The following is a 21,344-nucleotide window of genomic DNA, read 5'->3' on the forward strand; positions in this document are numbered from 1 at the left end:
CCATAATTAATAAATAAAAGACAAAAAGAATGAAGAAATCAACCTAAACTGTACATGCTATATGTTTAGTATAGAAACTTATCCACTTCACAGTCTGCTTCCAAAAAAAACCTTCCCTTTATTGTTTTAAATCCCATTACTGTATTACATTTCTCCAGAGGTGCCTACAGTAAACCCGGCAGATTAATATTCAATTTCAGGAGAGTTTTTAAAAACTCCTGATTATTCCCATACTTGCAATAATTCTGCTGCTATCATGTTATTGTGTTGGGAATTAGCATCTATTGTTCAGTCTCGTTGTCTATGCCGACAGACCTGTCATCATCTGGATGTGCCTTGCTAGGAAAACATCTGTTCCAAAGCACCTAATCTTCAGTGGATTAAATATCCAGACTTAATGAGAGAAAGGCCAGAGAGTGATTTCATGCATGCGCCTATCTAATATTTTGACCTTACTGAAGCATTTACCAGGAGCTCTAACTGCTGTTGCCTCAACATTTATTGGCATCTGTCCAATCAATCCAGACTGAAAAATTACCTTCCTTAGGGAACTACCCCTTGCTCTGAGTCATTTGTAGATAAAAAAAAACAACCTCCCATTCCCCTGCAACAAACACAAACACACACACACACACACACACACTCTTAATATTAACTGGATTTTATCACAAAAAAAACTCAATGCAACGAATGCCTAGACATAATGTCAAACTCCCCCAAAAGGCTACGAAGTGATTATATACAGCAAACCACAAACCCACAAATATTATCTTACTATTTTGTTCTCTTTTTGTAATGTTTATTTTTAAATACTGTATATTCTTATTGTAACTTATAGTAAGTTTTATGTACTGCTGCTGCAAAGTGACAAATTTCATGACATATGTCAGTGATAATAAACCTGATTCTGATGTTTAGTTGATGGCTCCCAGTTCAACAGGTTTCCACAGGCAGCTGTGGAATTTATAGATTGTGCCAGCATCAGGGAAACCCTCCAAAATTATAACCTTAAAAGAAGGATCCTCCCAAGCAGGTCAAGCTTATGACTCATAAATTCTAACACTGCCACTGTTAGGGAATAGTTATTTGAAAGATAGCCATAAAATATGAACTTTCTTCACAAAATACGCTTGGAGACTTCAGCCAAACAAAAGAAAAATGTCTTTGCTATGAGAAACTTTTTTCCTGGTTCAAACTCAATCACTATTGTAATCAGAACTAAGGAGTTCAAGCCAGGATAAGATTAACCCCTAACAGAACTCATTTATATTAAACATCCTCTCTAACAGTCTTGCTATCTGCTCATGGTTAGCTGCCTTATAAATGATAAGGCTACATATGGAACTTGAGAAGGATTTAAATAGATTATGGGTGATGCATTTTTAATATTTGTGAGTTCCTCATTTGCAAGGTGTCTTTTGAAAGAATCTTCCTGCTGGAATTAAGATAAAGAACTTTGCAGCACTGTTCTATGATGGCGTTTGCCAGGTGGAGTTTCACAATCACACAGTCTCTATCAATCATCAAAGAAAGCGCATTTGGCTAGCTTCCAGAATGATAGAAAAAACTATCCTTGCTAGAGAGAAAAAGGAACAAACAAAATAGGCTGGCTTTGAGACAAAATTATCGCTAGCTGACATAACTAGAAAAATGCGTTTTATTGCGCACAAAAAGAGCATTAGTTTTGGTGTCACTTTTGGCTCAGCAATTAGTGCTCCAACAAGAAGACATGGGTTCAACTTTATTCTCAGAGAATTCACAGGAGAGCATTTTCTTGGCTGACGCGGCAGCATAGCACTGAAAATGTCCCACTGGAGATACTGTTTTTAGGTGTGGCATTAAATGAAGATTCTCTCTTCTAGATTCTTTGATCCCATAGCACTGTTGGATAGGAGAGGATTTCCCCTGTCATCTAAACCTATATTTATCCATCCACCCAACAATACTAAATCAACTAAGACAATCATTTCACTGAACTTAGATGAAACATCCTCTACACTGAATGGTATAACAATAACTACATCTCAAAGGTATTTCTTTAACTATGAAGTAACTGCAATGCCTTAGAGTTATGAAAGATGATATATAAATCATTTTAATATGTCTATGCACGGTAAGAATTATGCAAAATAAAATTTCTAAAGCCAGCCCTTCATATATATGGAAAATCAATATAAATTGGGACTCATGATCAAAGCACATTCTTTACTGATAAAAATATTTGCTCAAAGAGAGCAAGGATCACTCTTCAAACAAATGTACAAAAGCAATACAATTAAAATTGCCTTGTGTTGTATTCACTTATTTATTTTGCGAAACCACATGGAGAAGGCCCTTTGAGCCACACCGTCTGATTAACCCTATAAATACAGAAACCTACAAACCCAGAAGATACTCAAGCTAAATCCCAATCAGATTCAAACAGCAGCTGCGCAAATAGAAATTCCTGGTCATTTCTGTCAAAGTGCTCTGGTCCTTAATCAGTTGCATAAAACCTTATATCATGATGAGATCTTACTGCCTTTGCTAGAGTATTTGTACTTGGTTCATATGACCTGGGGAGTCAAGTAAAGGTTGCTCTGAGCAATAAATTTGTATCTAACTTAAAACACTTGACTTGCCCTTGGATTGGTAATTTCAAACACATAATATAGTAACATATGCACAATGTACACTAATTCTGAAAGTCAGCACTAATTAACATGACTGAGCTGCAGAAGTGTACTACTCCCAGTTGCTAACTGTTCAGCTTACCAACCCGAGGATGAAATATGCCCTATTACATAAAAATTTTCTTGTGTCCAATCTAGCAAAAAGTAAAGCTTTAAGAGAAGAAATTGCTTGACAAAAACTACTACAGTTAAGAACATTTAAGCATTAATATGTTAAATAAACTATAAAAGCAGTGAGAACAGAATAAGCTCAAATTTCAACCAAGAGGATAGCATATATAAGGCTTCTTCCAACTTACCTGCTGCTTTTTCCACAAAAATGACCTTTGACTCTGCAAGAAAGTTGTGGCCATTTAAAATCATCATCTTTCCGCCAGTCACAGGAAACCTGTCAATGCTTTGCTTTTCAATCAGCGGCAACTCCTGGGCAGACCTTTGGGCTGAAAGTAAAGAGTCACGTGAAACACAGGGCAAAGAATTTCCAGAAGGGCAATGTTAGTTATTTTTTGTTATTCATCACCCATTTCTAATTTCCCTGGAGAAGGTGGTGGTGTATCTTCATCTTGAACTATTGCAGTTCTTCTCTGGGAGTCCCAGGGTTTAGACCCAGCGACAGTTAAGGACTAATATATTTCTGAATGATGTGTAACTTGGAGGAGAATGAAGTAACAACTCCATGCATGTCCTCTTTTATGACTTGGTGGTAGAGATTATGGGATTGGAGGATGCTTTTGGAATAGTCTGAACAACTAATCGCGGTGAAATTTATCAAAGATGTACACTGTAGCCATAGTGGAAGTTAATGGAGCACAGTCATTGATGGGACATCATTGCAGTTAGCATATATTTCTTAATTTTTTGATGTTTCTTGACATGAACTACATAGACTGCATACTGTATTATCATTCTATAGCTAATTCAAAACTTGAAAAGAAAAAATTAAAAATCCAGCAATATAAATCACAAAATGTTCCATTTAGAGTCACAAGAAAATGGATATAGAGATGACATCCTGGCCTTTGTGAAAATTCTTAGTAAATGTTTTTAAACATCCCTTAAAATTTAAAATCACTGTTGAGAGTGGTAAGACCGTACACATCAAAACTATTTTGGGTTGTGCATTTATAAATCTTTTGTAATAGCCCCTCAAGACAACAAAGCAGAATTGACTGGAATCAAATGATTAAAAATCTTTCTTCTATAACTGAGAGTTTTCCTGGCAGAAATGCTCACCATCAGGAGTCTGCTGCTTTAGTTTGAGACTGCCCAAAATCAAAAACAGAAGCACAGAGATATTCAACGTTTTATTAATTAGCATCTAATCCATTCCAAGATTTGATTCATTGAATTGATACTGGATAGAAATTCTACATTGGTCTCCTGCCATAATTCAATTGAGAGTCTGCAAAATCTCAGCACAGCTCAAATATATACTTAGGTTCACGTATATCCATACGACCAAAAATGGATTTGATTTCTAGTTGTGATACTTCATCACTATACAAAAGACACTCCTATGGCGTTGGTGGGTAGAATTTAGGCTGCTCAAGGATTTGTTTGAATTGGTTTAGGAAGAATCCCCTACTTTGTGTAAAATGATGTGCTGTTTAAGAACAGTAGGGAGACAGCATTGATTAGAGGTGTGGTTAACAGTACTAGTGGTTTTGCCAGCATTGTGCGCAGTGGGTGGAATGGGATGTTGCCTGGTGGAGGCAAAAACCAGAGTGTAAAATATCACAGGGTCAATGGTAGCAGATGTTAAAGTATTATACTGACTGCATGGGGAGCTGACTAAAATTAGAATCAATGGATGGTAATAGTCAATATCATGACCACCCACAAAGCACTTGTGATTGGATCCAGTTAACCTCATTATGCACTTCTAAACACTGCAGTTTTACTCTGTTTTTGGCAAGATCAAGTATATCAGACTTAGAATCATACAAATCTATTGTATAAAGTTACAATACCCACCCATTGTGTTCCTTCAAGGTACTGAGACTAATCTCAAATGGTCTCTGGCTCTATGGGTTACGACGCAGAAAGAGCTCAATGAAAATTCTTTTTAAATGAGATGGCTTCTGCCTCACAGGATGCTGGGTCCATGAGTTCCAAGCTCCAAGCACTTATAGAGTCATACAACATGGAACAAGCCCTTCGGCCCAAGTTGGTCTCGATTCTCAAAGTTCAAAGTAAATTTAGTCTCACTTCAGTTCCGAAGAAGGGTCTCGGCCCAAAAGGTTGACGATTTACTCTTTTCCATAGATGTTGCCTGACCTGCCGAATTCTCCAGAATTTTGTGTGTGTTGCTTTGGATTTCCAGCATCTGCAGACTTCCTCATGATTATAATAACAATAAATAAGCAATAAATTTTGAGAATAATTTATTATGTTTATAATAATAATAATAATAATAAAAATAATAAGCAACACTTCTAGATGAAGAGTCCTTGGAAGTGAGTCCATAAGTTGTGGGAACAGTTCAGTTTTGAGGCGAGGGTAGTTGAGTGAAATTATCCCCTTTGGTTCTGGTTGAGGGGTAAGAACTGTTCCAGATGTTGTGGGTTATGAGGCTCTGTACCTTTTTCCTGATAGCAGCAGCGAGAAGAGAGCATGGCCTGGATGGTTGGAGTCACTGATGATGAATGTGGCTTTCCTGCAACAGCTCTCCATGTAGATGCGCTCAATGGTGCATAAACCTCTAAACATCTCCTATCAATGTACTTATCTAGTTGAAATGCATGCTTTCATGAACTACACTTGATGTATGCAATGTTTTCCTCATCACTCCTCTAATTCTTCTATAAATAACCTCTTGTTCCTGAGGGAAAATAAGTACTTCCTATTCTCCCTAGCAAGTCTTTTCATACTTTGCTATGCCTCTGATGACCTCAACACCCAGGTAAGTGCTTCATCATTACGATCGGCTAAGTAAAACTGTTTGCAGATGACAAACTAATCTGACAGCAGATGCCAGAATTCTGAAACTCAAAGAAAAAATGCTGCAAGTACTCAATAGGGCAGCCAGCTTCTTTGGAGAAAGACGCAAGAGGAAATGATTCAGTTCACTGAAATTTCATCAGAAATGAGAAAGCAAGAAAAATGTTTGAAGTGGCAGGGAGCGGTGGAGTAGGAAGCAGGGAGAACAGAGAATGAAGGAAATAGACATTAGTTGTCTGACACACAGCTTAATTTTTCCACTGCTCTATTTTCTGGAGTGGCATTGAATCGCACACTTCAGTTACTTCTTTTTTTAATTTATGAGATACAGGTATCATCCTCCTGGGCCTATATTTATTGCTCCTGCCCCAAGAAGCTGGTGGTGAGCTGTCATCCTGAACATTTGTACTCTGTGTGACAGGTTGTTCACTCCCATGCTTTTCCAGTATTTAGATCCAGTGATGAAGAAGGAAATGTAATATAGTTCCAAGATAGAATCACAAGCTTTAGCTTATCACACCAGTCTGTACTGGATGATTTCGCACACTCCAACTGATGTGGAATAAATTACTTTAACAGAGTTACAGTGGAACATACAAACGTTTGTATTTTTCATTCTTTTTAGATAATCCTAGCCCTCCAAATAAGGTGAGATAATTGACTTTAGAAGAGTTACAATGGGATGGCTTTTTGCATTCTTTTATAATTATACTCTTCCAACCAAGATTGGATAAATGACTTTAGTGGAATTATGATGGGTTACCTTTTACTTTTCTTTTCGCTTCTGAATTTATCTTGTTCAACAGAGTATGTTACAGATTACACACAACTGTACTGGGGGACACAAACAAATAATCCAGAAGCACCTACTCTCTACTTTGGATGGGTGGAGTATCCAATTTAGGGTTCTGCATGGCTAGTAAGGAATAATATCTGTCGTACCTCTAAATAGAAACTTAGGAGCCACATAATTTTTGAATGAATATCTTGTCCATATGAATAAATCTGCCCCTATCAAAGTTCCAAGTAAATTTATTATCAAAATCCATAGTATATGTCACTATATACAACCCTGAACAGACAACCAATCTGCAAAGGAAAATAAACTGTACAAATATGAAAGTGAAAAAAATAATAATACTTAAGTAATAAATATCAAGAGCATGAGATGAAGAGTCCATGGAAGTCCACTGATTGTTGGAACAGTTGAATGATGTTATCCCCCCCCTGGTTCGAGAGCCTGATGATTTAGGGGTAATAACTGTTCCTGAGCCTGATGGTGTGGGTCCTAAGACTGCTGTACATTCTTACTGATGGCAGCAGGTAGAAGAGAGCATGGCCTGGGTGGTGAAGGTCCTAGATGTTGGATGTTTCTGCGACAGCACTTTGTATAGATGTGCTCAGTGGTGGTGAGGGTTTTACCCATAACGGACTGAGTCGTAACCACTACTTTTTGTAGGATTTTCCATTCAGTAACTTTTGAAAATATTGACATCTAATTACTGTCACTAATATCATTTTAGAGCCTATGGCAAATAAAAGCACCATAGTGGTTTTGTTGGTACATGGATTCTGACAAGATGACTCTCACTTGGCCATCTGGAGGAAGTGGCAAGTTTGTAATTCTCACTCCAGGCAATGAAACAGTAGGTAATAAAAACATGCAGGTGTTTTAATCCCTTCTCTACTATTAACATGCAAACAAATAACACACAGCTATCAAACAAACTGTACAATAAATTTTGGTTGTTGGGACACACTCTTCGACCACCTCATACTCTGTGGAGTTCTGAATTTCATTCCCACTGTTATGAGGTAGAATTGTGCGAAGTCCTAGGCTCTTGAGAGGCAGAGAAGCAAGGCAAAGCATAAAGATGGGAGCAGTAACACTTTCCTTCTTTCTGTGACTGAATGATAATGAGTGTGTGTCTGTGAACTGATGTTTGACTGCTGCTGCTGTTTGTGCGAGAGCGTATGTGCAAGTGTGTTTCTTTCTGCTTGTTATATGTTATATGTTATGAGTTTTCTCGTGAGCTAGCTCATGAAACTCATTCATGTAACATTTTGTTAGATGGCTCCATTCTAAGTTAAGCATGAGTCTCATTCTCTCACTGGAAAGGCAAGCTCAAAAAGAGGACAAAGAGAGCAGGCAGTGGTAATGCACTGGAATCTGCTTGTGAGCCACTGACTCGAGCCTTCACTGGGTGCGTCAATTTCATGCTGCAGCCTTCTTTCTTTTTGCACATGGGTCAGGGAAGACCTGGCACAGTTACCACAGCATGTCACAGGATTATCTCTCTCTCTCTCACACACACACACGCACTCCATCGTTAAGGACCCCCACCGTCTGGGACATATCTCATCTCATTATTACCAACAGGGAGGTGGTAAGGAACTGAAGATGCACACACAGTGTTTTAGGAACAGCTTCTTCCCCTCTGCTGTCATATTTCTAAACAGCCAATGAATTCTACCTCACTATACATCTTTTGCACTATTATTTGCTTTTTTATTGTATCTTCTAGCAACTTTAACATCTTGTACTACTGCCACAGAACAACAAATTTTATGCCATATGTCAGTGATAATGCATTTGATACTGAAACAAATCTACATGCACACACACATTGGAAATACTTACACAAGCACACAGGGTAACAGTCTTACAACCTTGTGTACAAATGTACACACACACTTCAAATTTAGACAGATCAAAGTGTATACACCAACATAGAATATAATCTATTTAAATCTTACATCGATCCACAACATGAGGCAGTAAAAATCTTTGCGTTATGACTCTGTCACAATGTAGAGCCATGTGAATTTAGAAGTCTAATGGCTTGTAGGAAGAAGCTGTCCTGTGGCCTGATGGTTCTGGTTTTAATGCTCTGGCACTGTTTACCAGATGGAAGCAGCTGGAACAGTTTATGGTTGGGGTGACTGGTGTCCCCAATCTTCCAGGTCTTCTTTCTGCACTTGCTGCTATAAATGTCCTCAATGGAGGGATGTTCATGTCCACAGATGTGCTGGGCTGTCTGTACCACTCTCTGAAGTGCCCAATGATCAAGGTTGGTGCAGTTCCCATACCAGGTGGTGATAGAGCCAGTCAGGATGTTCTCAGTGGTGCACCTGTAGAAGGTCTGGAGGATTTAGGGGCCCATGCTGAGGTGGAAGAGATGCTGTTGTGCTTTTTTTTTGCCACAAAGCTGGTGTGTACACAGTCCAGGTGAGATCATTGGTGATGTGTATAGTGAGGAACTTGAAACTGCTCACCCTCTCAACTGCAGGCCCATTGATGTTGATTAGGCTGAGCTTGTCTCCGTTCATCCTGTAATCCACAATCAGCTCTTGTTTTTTGGACATTGAGGGAGAGGTTGTTATCCTGGCACCACTGTGTCAAGCTGTCAACCTCTCATCTGTAGGCTGTCTCATCACCACTAGAAATAAGGCTGATCAAAGTCATGTCATCTGCAAGTTTGATCAGCAGATTGGAGTTATGTGTGGCAGTAGTCGTGGGTGTAAAGGGAGTAGAGGAGGGGACTCAGAACACAACCTTGGGGGGCAACTGTGTTGAGGATCAGAGGGGCAGAGGTGAGGGACCCCATCCTCCATCTGTCAGCAATCCAATAGGAATTCTGGGATCCAGCTGCACAAGGCAGGGTGCAGGCTGTGGTCTCTGATCTTCCTCTCAAATCTGGAGGGAATTATGGTGTTGAATGCTGAACTGTAGTCAAGGAACAGCATTCTAACATATGCATCCCTCTTCTCCAGGTGAGTGAGGACAGTGCGTAGTGCTGTGGCTAAAGTGTCATTGGTAGACCAGTTCCATCGGTAGGCAAATTGTAGGGGGTCCAGTGTGGGTGGTAGCATGCTGCAGATGTACTCTTTAACCAGCCTCTCAAATCATTTGCTTATAATTGAGGTGAGTGCGACAGGGCGCCACTTGTTCAGGCATGCTACCTTGGTTTTCTTAGGTACAAGGACAATGATGGACGATTTGAAATGGGAGGGCACTACACACTGGGAGAGGGAGGGATTAAAAGTATCCGTAAACACACCAGTCAGCTGTTCAGCACACACTTTGAGGATGCGCCATACTGGGGGTGGTTGACATCCGTCTGTCTCGAAGGACAATGGGTGATGATCATCATTATCACAAGCCTGGGCAGAAGGTCTGAAAGGTATGAGATGCCCAGTCATTGAGATCCCCCTCTCGGTCTCACCAGTGTAGTCCAAAGGAAAGCTTATGAAGCCATACGTTTGGCACCAGCTTGGCTGCAGGAGCTGCCGGAAGGATGTTCAATGGCATCCAGCAGCCTTAGGGGCTCCACTCTGGATTTGCCTTCGTCTCTCCCGAGGCTGTCCACAGTACAGTAGGGCTATTTATCCACGGCTGGGGATCTGGTTCACGAGCACCAGGGTGTGTCCACACACTAGTGGCCCTGTGTGCTGTGTGTGCAGTGGCCAGAACTCCTCCCTGTCCTCTGTTGTTCAGCCCGAGTCTGAAAGGAGTTCAGTTTCCATAGTTTCCAGGTGTTGAAGCAAAGAGGCATTACATAAGGCTCGCTGTTGGAGAGGCAGTGTACTGGCAGGGAGAGACTTACACATTCAGCTCTCCGTTTCACAAGACTGCTAGCTAGCAGTGGAAGCTGAAAGGGAGAGCGATAAGCACGACCCACTACACTACCACACGAGATAAATCACTACATCCATCATACTAAACCATGCATATACATGCATGTTCATACAAATATATTTTGCACGTAATTACATTCATAAACTAACCTACAAAATCACACATATGCACACACACTTGGTACAAATTTGCACTCTTACACCAGAAATAAACAGACCTAGAACATTTTTCCCTCTGACTTAGTGGAACTTCAAAAGGATTGCCTGAATCCCTAGAAAAAATGGCCATTCACTGAACTTGCTGGGAAGTTCTGCTGGCTTCTGATGGTAGATCATTGACATGAATTGTTCACTCTTTTTCTCTCTCTATAGATGCCGCTGAGGTTTCATATACTTTCTGTTTCTGCTGCATTTTCACCCAAATTAATGATGGGTTACTGGGGGAACCCCTGTGGAGTTTCCAGATATTAATATTTCATTAGGCAAGACCATAAAATGTATCATACTTACAGCACTCAATGGGATTGGATGAAACCTGCAGAGAGATCGTTCTACCATTGGGTTGTGGAATGTGCACACGGAAGACCAGCCGTACTCTTGTATTCTTCCTTCCAATGTCAGTCTCACCTTTCCTCAGTTCAATGTCAGAATTTCGAAGCTTCAGTATCCCAGCACAATCAATGCTGTTGGAGAGAGAAAACATTTGGTGTTAGGATGACAAATATTTTTCATCCAAACTGATATTTTTCCACCAAGAATGTATAAGAGGGAACAGGAATTATTTTTCTCTTGATTGCAACATTCAAATAGAGGGTGAGGGGTTTTAAACACACACAGGGAAACACTCGCGCTTGTACGTAAGCACATACAAACACATGTGCACATACACATGTAACTTTATCAATGCATTCAATTGCAATGTTCAAAAATTTAAGTGTCGTCTTAAATCTAGAAGAAAAAGGTGTCACGGTAGGGTTGTAGTTAGTGTAGCACTACTTCAGCACCAGCAACATGGGTTCAATTGCCGCCACTGTCTGTAAGAAATTTGTATGTTATCTCTGTGACCACATGGGTTTACTCCAGGTGCTCTGGTTTCCTCCCACCTTCCAAGGGGTTAGTTAGTTAACTGGTTCCAGGGATGTAATCCTGATGACGTGCTTTTGCACCCTCTCCAAAGGCTTGACATTCTTTCTACAATGAGGAAACCAGAACTGAATGCAATGTGGCCTAAATTAGAATTTTATAAAGCTGCATCATAACTTTCCAAGTTTGGAACTCAGTTCCTTAAAGGCAAGAATGTCAGCTGCCAAGGTTTCCTTGTCCTCCCTTCTTACTGGAACATACCTGTTCTGCACTCTGTGCAGATGGCCTTTAAATACCCTCCACATTGAGATGTGGGCGTGCCCAAAAACAGTAACTCCCAATTAACTCCCTCCCTAGTTCCTGCCTAACACTTACGTTATTTGCCCTGCTCTGGTGGAATGTTCTTAAGGTTCATTGTGAGGAGAAGTTTGAAGGGATAATAAACTCTTCCAACAAAAGAGAACCTTGCATATATGATACAATGGGGCTGACCTCAAAACATTTTTAAATAGACATGTTATTAAGATAGGCCACTTTAAGGTGGTAACTGGAGAACCCTGTTCCTATTTTATGAACAGTATTTATCCATTTTTCTTTTAGCAAGATCTACATCAGTTCAAATAATGTGCAAGCAATATGAATTGGATGCATTCAGCCCTTGCACTAATGTCAGGATACAACACACATCTCCAGCAAGATTGCTGAAGTTCAAAGTACATTTATTATCAAAGTATGTAGACCAACACAACCTTGTGATTGTCTTCTTGCTGGCAGCCACAAAACAAAGCAAAACAATTGAACCCATTAAAAAAAACACATACACACTCAACAAGGAACGTCAAACAAATGTGCAAAAAAAATTGTGCAAACGATAAAAAAGTAAACATAAGTTCACACGAAATAGGAGCAGGAGTAGGCCATCTAGGCCATCGAGCCTGCTATGCCATTCAATAAGATCATGTCTGATTTGACCATGGACTTATCACCACCTACCTGCCTTTTCCCCATAATCCTTAATTCCTCTACTATGCATAAATCTATTCAAACTTGTCTTAAATGTATTTACTGAGGTAGCCTCCACTGCTTCATTGGGCAGAAAATTCCACAGATTCTCCACTCTCTGAGAAAAGCAGTTCTTCCTCATCTCCATCCTAAATCTACTCCCCTGAATCTTGAGGCTATGTCCCCTAGTTTTAGACTCACCTACCACTGGAAACAACTTTCCTGCCTCTATCTTATCTATCCCTTTCATAATTTTATATGCTTGTACAACATCTCTCAATCTTCTGAATTCTAGCGAGTACAGTCCCAAGCAACTCAATCTCTTCTCATCGTCTAACCCCCTCATCTCTCAAATCAACCTGGTGAACCATCTCTGCACCACCTCCAAAGCCAGTATACCCTTCCTCAAGTAAGGAGACCAGAACTGTATGCAGTACTCCAGGTGCGGCCTCCCCAGTACCCTGTACATTTGCAGCATAACCTCCCTGCTCTTAAATTCAATCCCTCTAGCAATGAAGGCCAACATTCCATTTGCCTTCTGCACCTGCAAACCAACCTTTTGTGACTCATTCACAAGCACTCCTAAGACCCTCTGCACAGCAGCATGCTGCAAATGTTTACCATTTAAATAATAATTTGCTCTTCCATTTCTCCCTTCAGTGTGGATGACATTGCATTTACCAACATTGTATTCCATCTGCCAGACCCTTGCCCACTCACTTAACCTATCTAGATCTCTCTGCAGACTCTCCGTATCTTCTGCACAATTTGCTTTTCTACTCTATTTAGTATCATCAGCAAACTTAGATACACTCTTCCAGATCATTAATATGTATTATGAACAGTTGCGGGCCCAGCACCGACCCCTGTGGCACACCGCTCACTGCTGATTGCCAACCAGAGTAACACCCATGTATCCCAACTCTCTGCGTTCTATTGGTTAACCAATCCTCTATCCATGCTAATACATCATCCCCAACACCATGTATCCTTATCTTATGGATAAGTCTTTTATGATGCACCTTATCGAATGCATTCTAAAAATCCAAGTAAATAACATCCATAAACAAATGACAAAAAAGCATGAACTGCAGAGGCCACAGGCACAGAGCCAGCTCAGTACTGTAGCTGGTCTTGGAGCCCGATGGCTACAGGCCACAGCCACAGAGCCAATTCAGTACTGTAGCTGGTCCAGGAGCCCGATGACTACAGGCCACAGCCACAGCACCAGCTCAGTACTGTAGCTGGTCCAGGAGCCCGATGGCTACAGGCCACAGCCACAGAGCCAGCTCAGTACTGTAGCTGGTCTTGGAGCCCGATGGCTACAGGCCACAGCCAGAGAGCCAATTCAGTACTGTAGCTGGTCCAGGAGCCCAATGGCTACAGGCCACAGCCAGAGAGCCAATTCAGTACTGTAGCTGGTCCAGGAGCCCAATGGCTACAGGCCACAGCCACAGAGCCAATTCAGTACTGTAGCTGGTCCAGGAGCCCGATGGCTACAGGCCACAGCCACAGAGCCAGCTCAGTACTGTAGCTGGTCTTGGAGCCCGATGGCTACAGGCCACAGCCAATTCAGTACTGTCACTGGTCCAGGAGCCCAATGGCTACAGGCCACAGCCACAGAGCCAATTCAGTACTGTAGCTGGTCCAGGAGCCCGATGGCTACAGGCCACAGCCACAGAGCCAATTCAGTACTATAGCTGGTCCAGGAGCCCAATGGCTACAGGCCACAGCCACTGAACCAGTTCAGTAAAACAACCTGTCCAGGAGCCCAATGGCTACAGGCCACAGCCACAGAACCAGTTCTAAACTGTAGCTGGTCCAGGAGCCCGATGGCTACAGGCCACAGCCAGAGAGCCAATTCAGTACTATAGCTGGTCCAGGAGCCCGATGTCTACAGGCCACAGCCAATTCAGTACTGTCACTGGTCCAGGAGCCCAATGGCTACAGGCCTCAGCCAGACAGCCAATTCAGTACTGTAGCTGGTCCAGGAGCCCGATGGCTACAGTCCACAGCCACGGAGCCAATTCAGTACTATAGCTGGTCCAGGAGCCCAATGGCTACAGGCCACAGCCAGAGAGCCAATTCAGTACTGTAGCTGGTCCAGGAGCCCGATGGCTACAGGCCACAGCCACAGAGCCAATTCAGTACTATAGCTGGTCCAGGAGCCCAATGGCTACAGGCCACAGCCACAGAACCAGTTCAGTAAAACAACCTGTCCAAGAGCCCAATGGCTGCAGGCTACAGCCACAGAACCAGTTATGGTGAACTACATATACCTGTCTGGACACGCCCCCTGCTGACTGCTCCTGTGGCTCCTCCCACAGACCCCTGTATAAAGGCGATCAGAGCCTGGGCCCGGCCTCTCAGTCTCCAGGATGTAGTATGGTGGTCACTTCCAGTTCCTTCTTCCAGTCAATAAAAGCCGATATCTCGCCTTACGTCTCAGAGTGAGTTCTTGATGGTGCATCAATTTTATTGACTGGAAGTTTTAAACCATGGAAACCATTTTACGTCCGGAAAGGTTGGATTTGGACCCCCAAGACCCTGAAGCAGCTCTTGCTTTTGAACTCTGGCTTTCATGCTTCCAATCATACTTGGAGGAGGTTCGTGCGACTGACCCTGCCGTTATGCACAGAATTCTCCTCTCGAGGATCACCCCAAAAGTTTATTCCATTATCTGGGACCTGCCGACCTATGATGGGGCACTGGATGCCCTCAAAAGACAGTACCTGCAGCCGGTGAACACCGTCTATGCAAGACATCGTTTAGCTACCCGGTGACAGCGGCCTGGCGAATCGAGCGCAGAGTTTCTCCGAGCACTACAGACACTCGTCCGAACTTGTGACTGCAAGACGCTCACAGCAGAACAGCATGCGGAGCTGCTGGTGCGAGACGCCTTTGTGACAGGACTGAGGTCAGTGTACATGCGCCAGCGGCTGCTGGAAAAAGCCGATCTTACCTTACGCTCGGCGATCGAGATGGCCGACATGCTGGAAGCTGCTCTGCACAATGCTGACGCTGTCCAGCCGCGCGATTCCCCGCCGGTTCCGTGGACACCTCAGACCCTGCCACCGCCGCTTCCCGCCAGCGAATTCGCCAACGCCGCTGCCAGTCGCGATTCCATGAGCTCCCCGAACCCGACCACGGCTGCGGCCCGTCAGAAACCCGTGCTGTGTTGTTTCTGTGGAGTCCGAAAACATCCTCGAAAACGCTGCCCGGCGCGAGAAGCGACCTGCTCCAACTGCGGAAAGCGGGGCCATTTCGCCAAGGTCTGTAAGTCTAAACTACGAGCGGAGTGCAGCGCTGCGGGTGAGATGTGGGGGCCGCCATCTTGCATGCCCGGATGTGGGTGGACATCTTTGTCGGCGTCAGCATGCCCCGCCCCCGACCCTCCGATGCTTACCGGGTACCCCGGATGTGGGTGGCCATCTTTGTCTGCGTCAGCACGCCTCGCCCCCGACCCTCCGATGCTTACCGGGTACCCCAGATGTGGACGGCCATCTTTGTCTGCGTCAGCATGCCTCGCCCCCGACCCACCGATGCTTACCGGGTACCCCGGATGTGGACGGCCATCTTTGTCTGCGTCAGCACGCCCCGCCCCCGACCCTCCGATGCTTACCGGGTACCCCAGATGTGGGCGGCCATCTTTGTCTGCGTCAGCATGCCTCGCCCCCGACCCACCGATGCTTACCGGGTACCCCGACGGCTCAACTCTGGCCACTGTAACCCTCGACCAAAGCGCCCCACACCAGCTTGCAAGGTCAATGATGGACATCCTGGTGGAGGGGCACAGGACTAGATGCCTGTTTGACACGGGCAGCACTGAGAGTTTTATTCACCCGGACACAGTGCAACGCTGCGGACTCGCAACACGGCCGGTAAGTCGGAGGATCAATTTGGCTTCTGGGTCGCATTCCGCAGACATCCGGGCGGGTTGTGTAGTGACATTTGTGGTGCAAGGCACAGAATATCGGAACTTTGCGCTACTGGTCATGCCTCAACTGTGCGCACCTGTGCTATTGGGGCTGGACTTCCAGAGCCATCTCGAAAGTGTGACTATGGTATATGATGGGCCCCTCCCACCACTCACTGTCAGGAATCCTCAGTTCTGTGGGACTTCATCACTGCTGACCACACACACACACACACGGGACCACACGTCTCATCCAGCACCATGCCGACAACTGCGCTACCGACACCACTTGCAATCTCTCCACCCTCAAGGTCCCTCCCCCGCCGCTGTTCGCTAACCTGACCCCCGACTGTAAACCTGTGGCAACTAAAAGCAGGAGGTACAGCGCAGGGGACAGGGCCTTCATTCAGTCAGAGTTGCAGCAGCTGCTCAGGGAGGGGATCATTGAGCCAAGCACAAGCCCTTGGAGGGCCCAGGTGGTTGTTGTTCGGACTGGGCAGAAAAATAGGGTGTTGGTGGACTATAGTCAAACCATCAATAGGTTCACGCAGCTTGACGCGTACCCCCTACCCCGCATCGCGGATATGGTCAACCAGATAGCTCAGTACAAGGTGTACTCGACAATAGATCTGAAATCCGTTTATCACCAGCTCCCTATCTGCCCAGAGGACCACCCCTACACCGCCTTCAAGGCGGGCGGCAGGCTCTATCACTTCCTGCGCGTCCCTTTCAGTGTCATGAATGGTGTCGCTGTCTTCCAGAGGGAAATGGACCAGATAGTGGACCAGTACCAACTGAAGGCCACATTTCCCTATCTGGATAACATCACCATCTGTGGTCACGACTGGCCAGATCACAACGCCAACCTCCAATGATTTCTCCAAGTGGCCGCAGCTCTGAACCTTACTTATAACAGGGACAAGTGTGTGTTCCGAACCACCCGCCTTGCTATCCTTGGGTATGTCGTGGAAAACGGGGTCATTGGCCCTGATACCGACCGTATGCACCCCATTAGAACTCCCTCTTCCCACCACTCTCAAAGCCCTCAGACGGTGCCTGGGTTTTTTTTCCTATTACGCCCAATGGGTCCACCGTTACGCAGACAAGGCCCGCCCCCTGGTCAAGTCTACCACATTTCCCCTCTCTGCTGAGGCCTGCGCGGCCTTCAGCTGCATTAAAGGGGACATTGCCAAAGCTACGATGCATGCGGTGGACGAGACCATTCCCTTCCAAGTGGAGTGTGACGCCTCCGATTTTGCGCTGGCTGCTACCCTCAATCAGGAAGGCAGGCCAGTAGCATTCTTTTCTCATACCCTCCAAGGCTCTGAAATTCAGCACTCCACGGTGGAGAAAGAAGCCCAGGCCATAGTGGAGGCTGTTAGGCACTGGAGGCACTATCTCGCTGGCAAAAGATTCACCTTGCTGACCGACCAGCGCTCGGTTGCGTTCATGTTCAGCAACCAACAGCGGGGCAAAATCAAAAATGATAAGATTTTGCGGTGGAGAATAGAACTCTCCACCTACAACTATGATATTCTGTACCGGCCTGGCAGACTCAATGAGCCCCCTGATGCCCAATCCCGGGGAACGTGTGCTAGCGCACAGCTCGACCAGCTATACACCCTTCATGCACAACTTTGCCATCCAGGGGTCACCCGATTTTACCATTTCGTGAAAGCCCGGAACCTGCCGTACTCCCTGGAGGACATCAGGACGATGACCAGGGACTGCCAAATTTGCGCTGAGTGCAAACCGCACTTCTACTGTCCTGAAACGGCGCACCTTGTCAAGGCCACCCGCCTTTTTGAGCGACTGAGTGTTGACTTTAAGGGCCCCCTTCCCTCCACCGACCACAATGTCTATTTTCTCAGTGTTATCGACGAGTACTCACGGTTCCCCTTTGCCATCCCCTGCCCCGACACCACTGCCATGTCCGTCATAAAAGCCCTGCGCCAGCTCTTCACTCTGTTCGGGTATCCCTGCTATATCCACAGTGATAAAGGGTCCTCCTTTATGAGTGACGAGCTGCGCCAGTACCTGCTAACTAGGGGCATTGCTACTAGTTGGACCATGAGTTATAATCCCCGGGGTAATGGACAGGTGGAGCGGGAGAATGCCACAGTGTGGAAGGCCACACTTTTAGCCCTTAAGTCAAAAGGGTTGCCGGTCTCTCGATGGCAGGAGGTCCTCCCTGAGGCACTCCACTCTATCCGCTCTCTGTTATGTACGTCCACCAATGCCACCCCTCACAAACGCCTATTCTCTTTTCCCAGGAAGTCTGTCACTGGGACCACCCTACCAGTTTGGCTGACGTCCCCGGGGCCAGTGCTGCTCCAGAAACATGTGAGGCATAATAAATACTCCCCGCTGGTCGAGAGGGTTCACCTTCTACATGCGAACCCCCAGTATGCCTACATGGTCTTACCTGATGGGCGGGAGGACATGGTCTCCGTCCGCGACCTGGCGCCCGCAAGTGCAGCAGACCACTACCCTGAACACTCTCCGGTAACTATGAACCCTGTACCCGAGGTGATACCGCGCTCACCAGGCCCTACACAGACTCCTCACGACACTCATATACCGGGCGTTTCGTACGCATATATACCAGGTGCCTCGCACATGCATGAGGGATCACTGGCACCTAGTGGGCTGGAACCAGCACAACCTCCATCTCCTGTGCAATCACCAATGTCGCCGGCGTCTGTGCAATCACAGCCGGTGCTACGTAGATCGCAGCGACAGATTCGACCACCTGATAGACTTGACCTGTAAGAAACTTCACCACATGGGGACTCTTTTAAACAAAGGTGGGGGGGGTGAATGTGGTGAACTACGTGTGCCTGTCTGGACATGCCCCCTGCTGACTGCTCCTGTGGCTCCTCCCACAGGCCCCTGTATAAAGGCGATCAAGGCCTGATGCTCGGCCTCAGTCTCCAGGATGTAGTGTGGTGGTCACTCATTGCTTGTTCCTTCTTCCAGTTAATAAAAGCCGATATCTCGCCTTTACATCTCAGAGTGAGTTATTGATGGTGCATCACCAGTTCAGTAAAACAACCTGTCCAGGAGCCCAAGGCCTGCAGGCTTCAGTGCTGAGTTGAGTGCAGATGGTTGCGGGCCACAGAATCCACAAAATATTGGTTTGCTTTTTGCTCTCGGGCCCAGGCCCCATCAATTTGATTCGGCCCAAGGTCTGTTCCATCAAAGGCCACCTTGGCAGTACCTTCTTCTCAAGAGTCCAGTTCACCAAACACTTTAGGATATCACAAAAACGCCAGGTCGAAAAGATACTTCAAAAGCACAGATCCAAAAGGGAGATTACAGAGTGTGAATTGCAGTGATTGTAGTACAGTAAAAATGGAATTAATAGAATAGTTAGTAGCTTTGTCTGCTGCCTGTAAAGTGTCACAGTGTCTCACCACCACCATCTTTGTTACAAAATTTCTGGATAAAATAGATATTTTTTTTCTGAAACCTGTCACTAGCTCAAGATGCCTCAAAGTGCACTGTAGCTATTGAAATGCTTCTTGTGTAGATACTGCTGTAATGCAGGAGACTCAGTAGACAATTTTCACACAGCAAGATTTCCAGCTAAAAGCGGGTAATTGCCAATCAGTGTGTTATTGTGATTGGAATTGAAGTGTAACTAATGGGAGGGATACTGGGAAGAGTTCCTCTGCTCTTCACAATATCTGCTGTGGAATGATTTATTTCCATCCAAGCAGGCAGAATGAATCCAAACTTAACATTTCTTGAAACAGTAGTATGTATGACAACAGCACCTTGTGGTAATGCACTGGACCTTCAAACACCAGAGAAGGATTTCAATCCACCATCTTATACTTCATAGTTATCACCTAAAAACACCAGGATTAGTAAGATTTTCAGCTTGTTAGCTCTCACAAACTCTGTTTGTTTGTTATGTTCCGTGTCATATGATGTGGGCGATCATGGTCTTTCCAAGACCATGATTGTTCTTGGCAAATTTTTCTACAGAGATGGTTTGCCATTGCCTTCTTCTGGGCAGTGTCTTTACAAGATAGGTTACCCAGCCATTATCAATACTTCAGAGATTCTCTGCCTGACATCTCCAGGGCTTGTGATATACACCAGCTACTTACACGACCATCCACCACCTGCTCCCACGACCTCACGTGACTCTGATCATGGTGGTGAAAGGGAGAAGCAGGTGCTATACCTAGCCCAAGGGAGACATGCAGGCTAGCGGAGGGAAGGAGCACTTTACACCTCATTTTCTCTTGTTTGTAATATGTGAGAACAAATCAGTTAATCAGTTCTCTGCAAATAACACAACATTTCACCTCATATTGTGTTATTGCCATCTGGTTAGACTGTAGAATAGCTCAACATTATAGAAAATAGACTCTTTGATACACTGATGCACATATACACATATTGGGGTCATTATCTCAGTTATTTTGGCACAACATTCTGCTCTGAAAGGCCTTTTCTCCTTGGTGCATAGGAGAATGAGGGAGATTTAATAGAGATAAACAATATTATGGGAGCTATAGATGGGGTTAATCAGATTTTTTGAACTGAGGTTAGGTGAGACTAGAATTAAAGGTCATAGGTTAATAGTGAAAGGTGAAATATTCAAGAGAAAACTGAGGAGAAACTTCTTCACTCAGAGGGTGGTATGAATCAGGAACGAGCTGCCAGTAGAAGTGGTAGATGCAAGTTCAATTTGAACAGTTGAGAAATTTGGTTAAGTACCTGGATGGGAGAGGTATGGGAGGGGTATGGTCCAAGTACGGATTAATGGGACTTGGCAGAATAACAGTTCGGCTTGTATTAAATGGTCAAAAGGGTTTGTTTGTGCTCTGTAGCGCTCTATGACTCTTATGATTCTATTCTGATGTTTGGACACTCAGGTGTATACACATACACACATGCATGCACAAATACACATGTAAAAGTGTGTTAATAAGTACAGAAATTCAGGCGTATACATATATATGAGTATAGACAAACTCACAAACACACACACACAATTCCCCTTTGCTCTGTAAACAAATGCACTGAGCTCCATTTATGCTGCAATTTCAACCTGTTTCCATTTCCACATTGCTGGA

General features: G+C 44.6%; 1 protein-coding gene across 1 annotated transcript in view; it reads right to left on the bottom strand.

Annotated features, from left to right (window-relative positions):
* Positions 1-21,344, bottom strand: part of nfatc1 (nuclear factor of activated T cells 1) — a 262,760-nt gene that overhangs the window by 164,379 nt on the left and 77,037 nt on the right. The window contains exons 5-6 of the mRNA XM_059972556.1: positions 10,761-10,933; positions 2,972-3,112 (exon numbers count right to left, since the gene is read on the bottom strand). Of these exons, the coding sequence (XP_059828539.1) occupies positions 2,972-3,112; positions 10,761-10,933 (314 nt within the window). The remainder of the gene's footprint in view (positions 1-2,971; positions 3,113-10,760; positions 10,934-21,344) is intronic.

This window comes from Hypanus sabinus, chromosome 1 (genome assembly GCF_030144855.1).
Source record: "Hypanus sabinus isolate sHypSab1 chromosome 1, sHypSab1.hap1, whole genome shotgun sequence".
Lineage (NCBI taxonomy): Eukaryota > Metazoa > Chordata > Chondrichthyes > Myliobatiformes > Dasyatidae > Hypanus > Hypanus sabinus.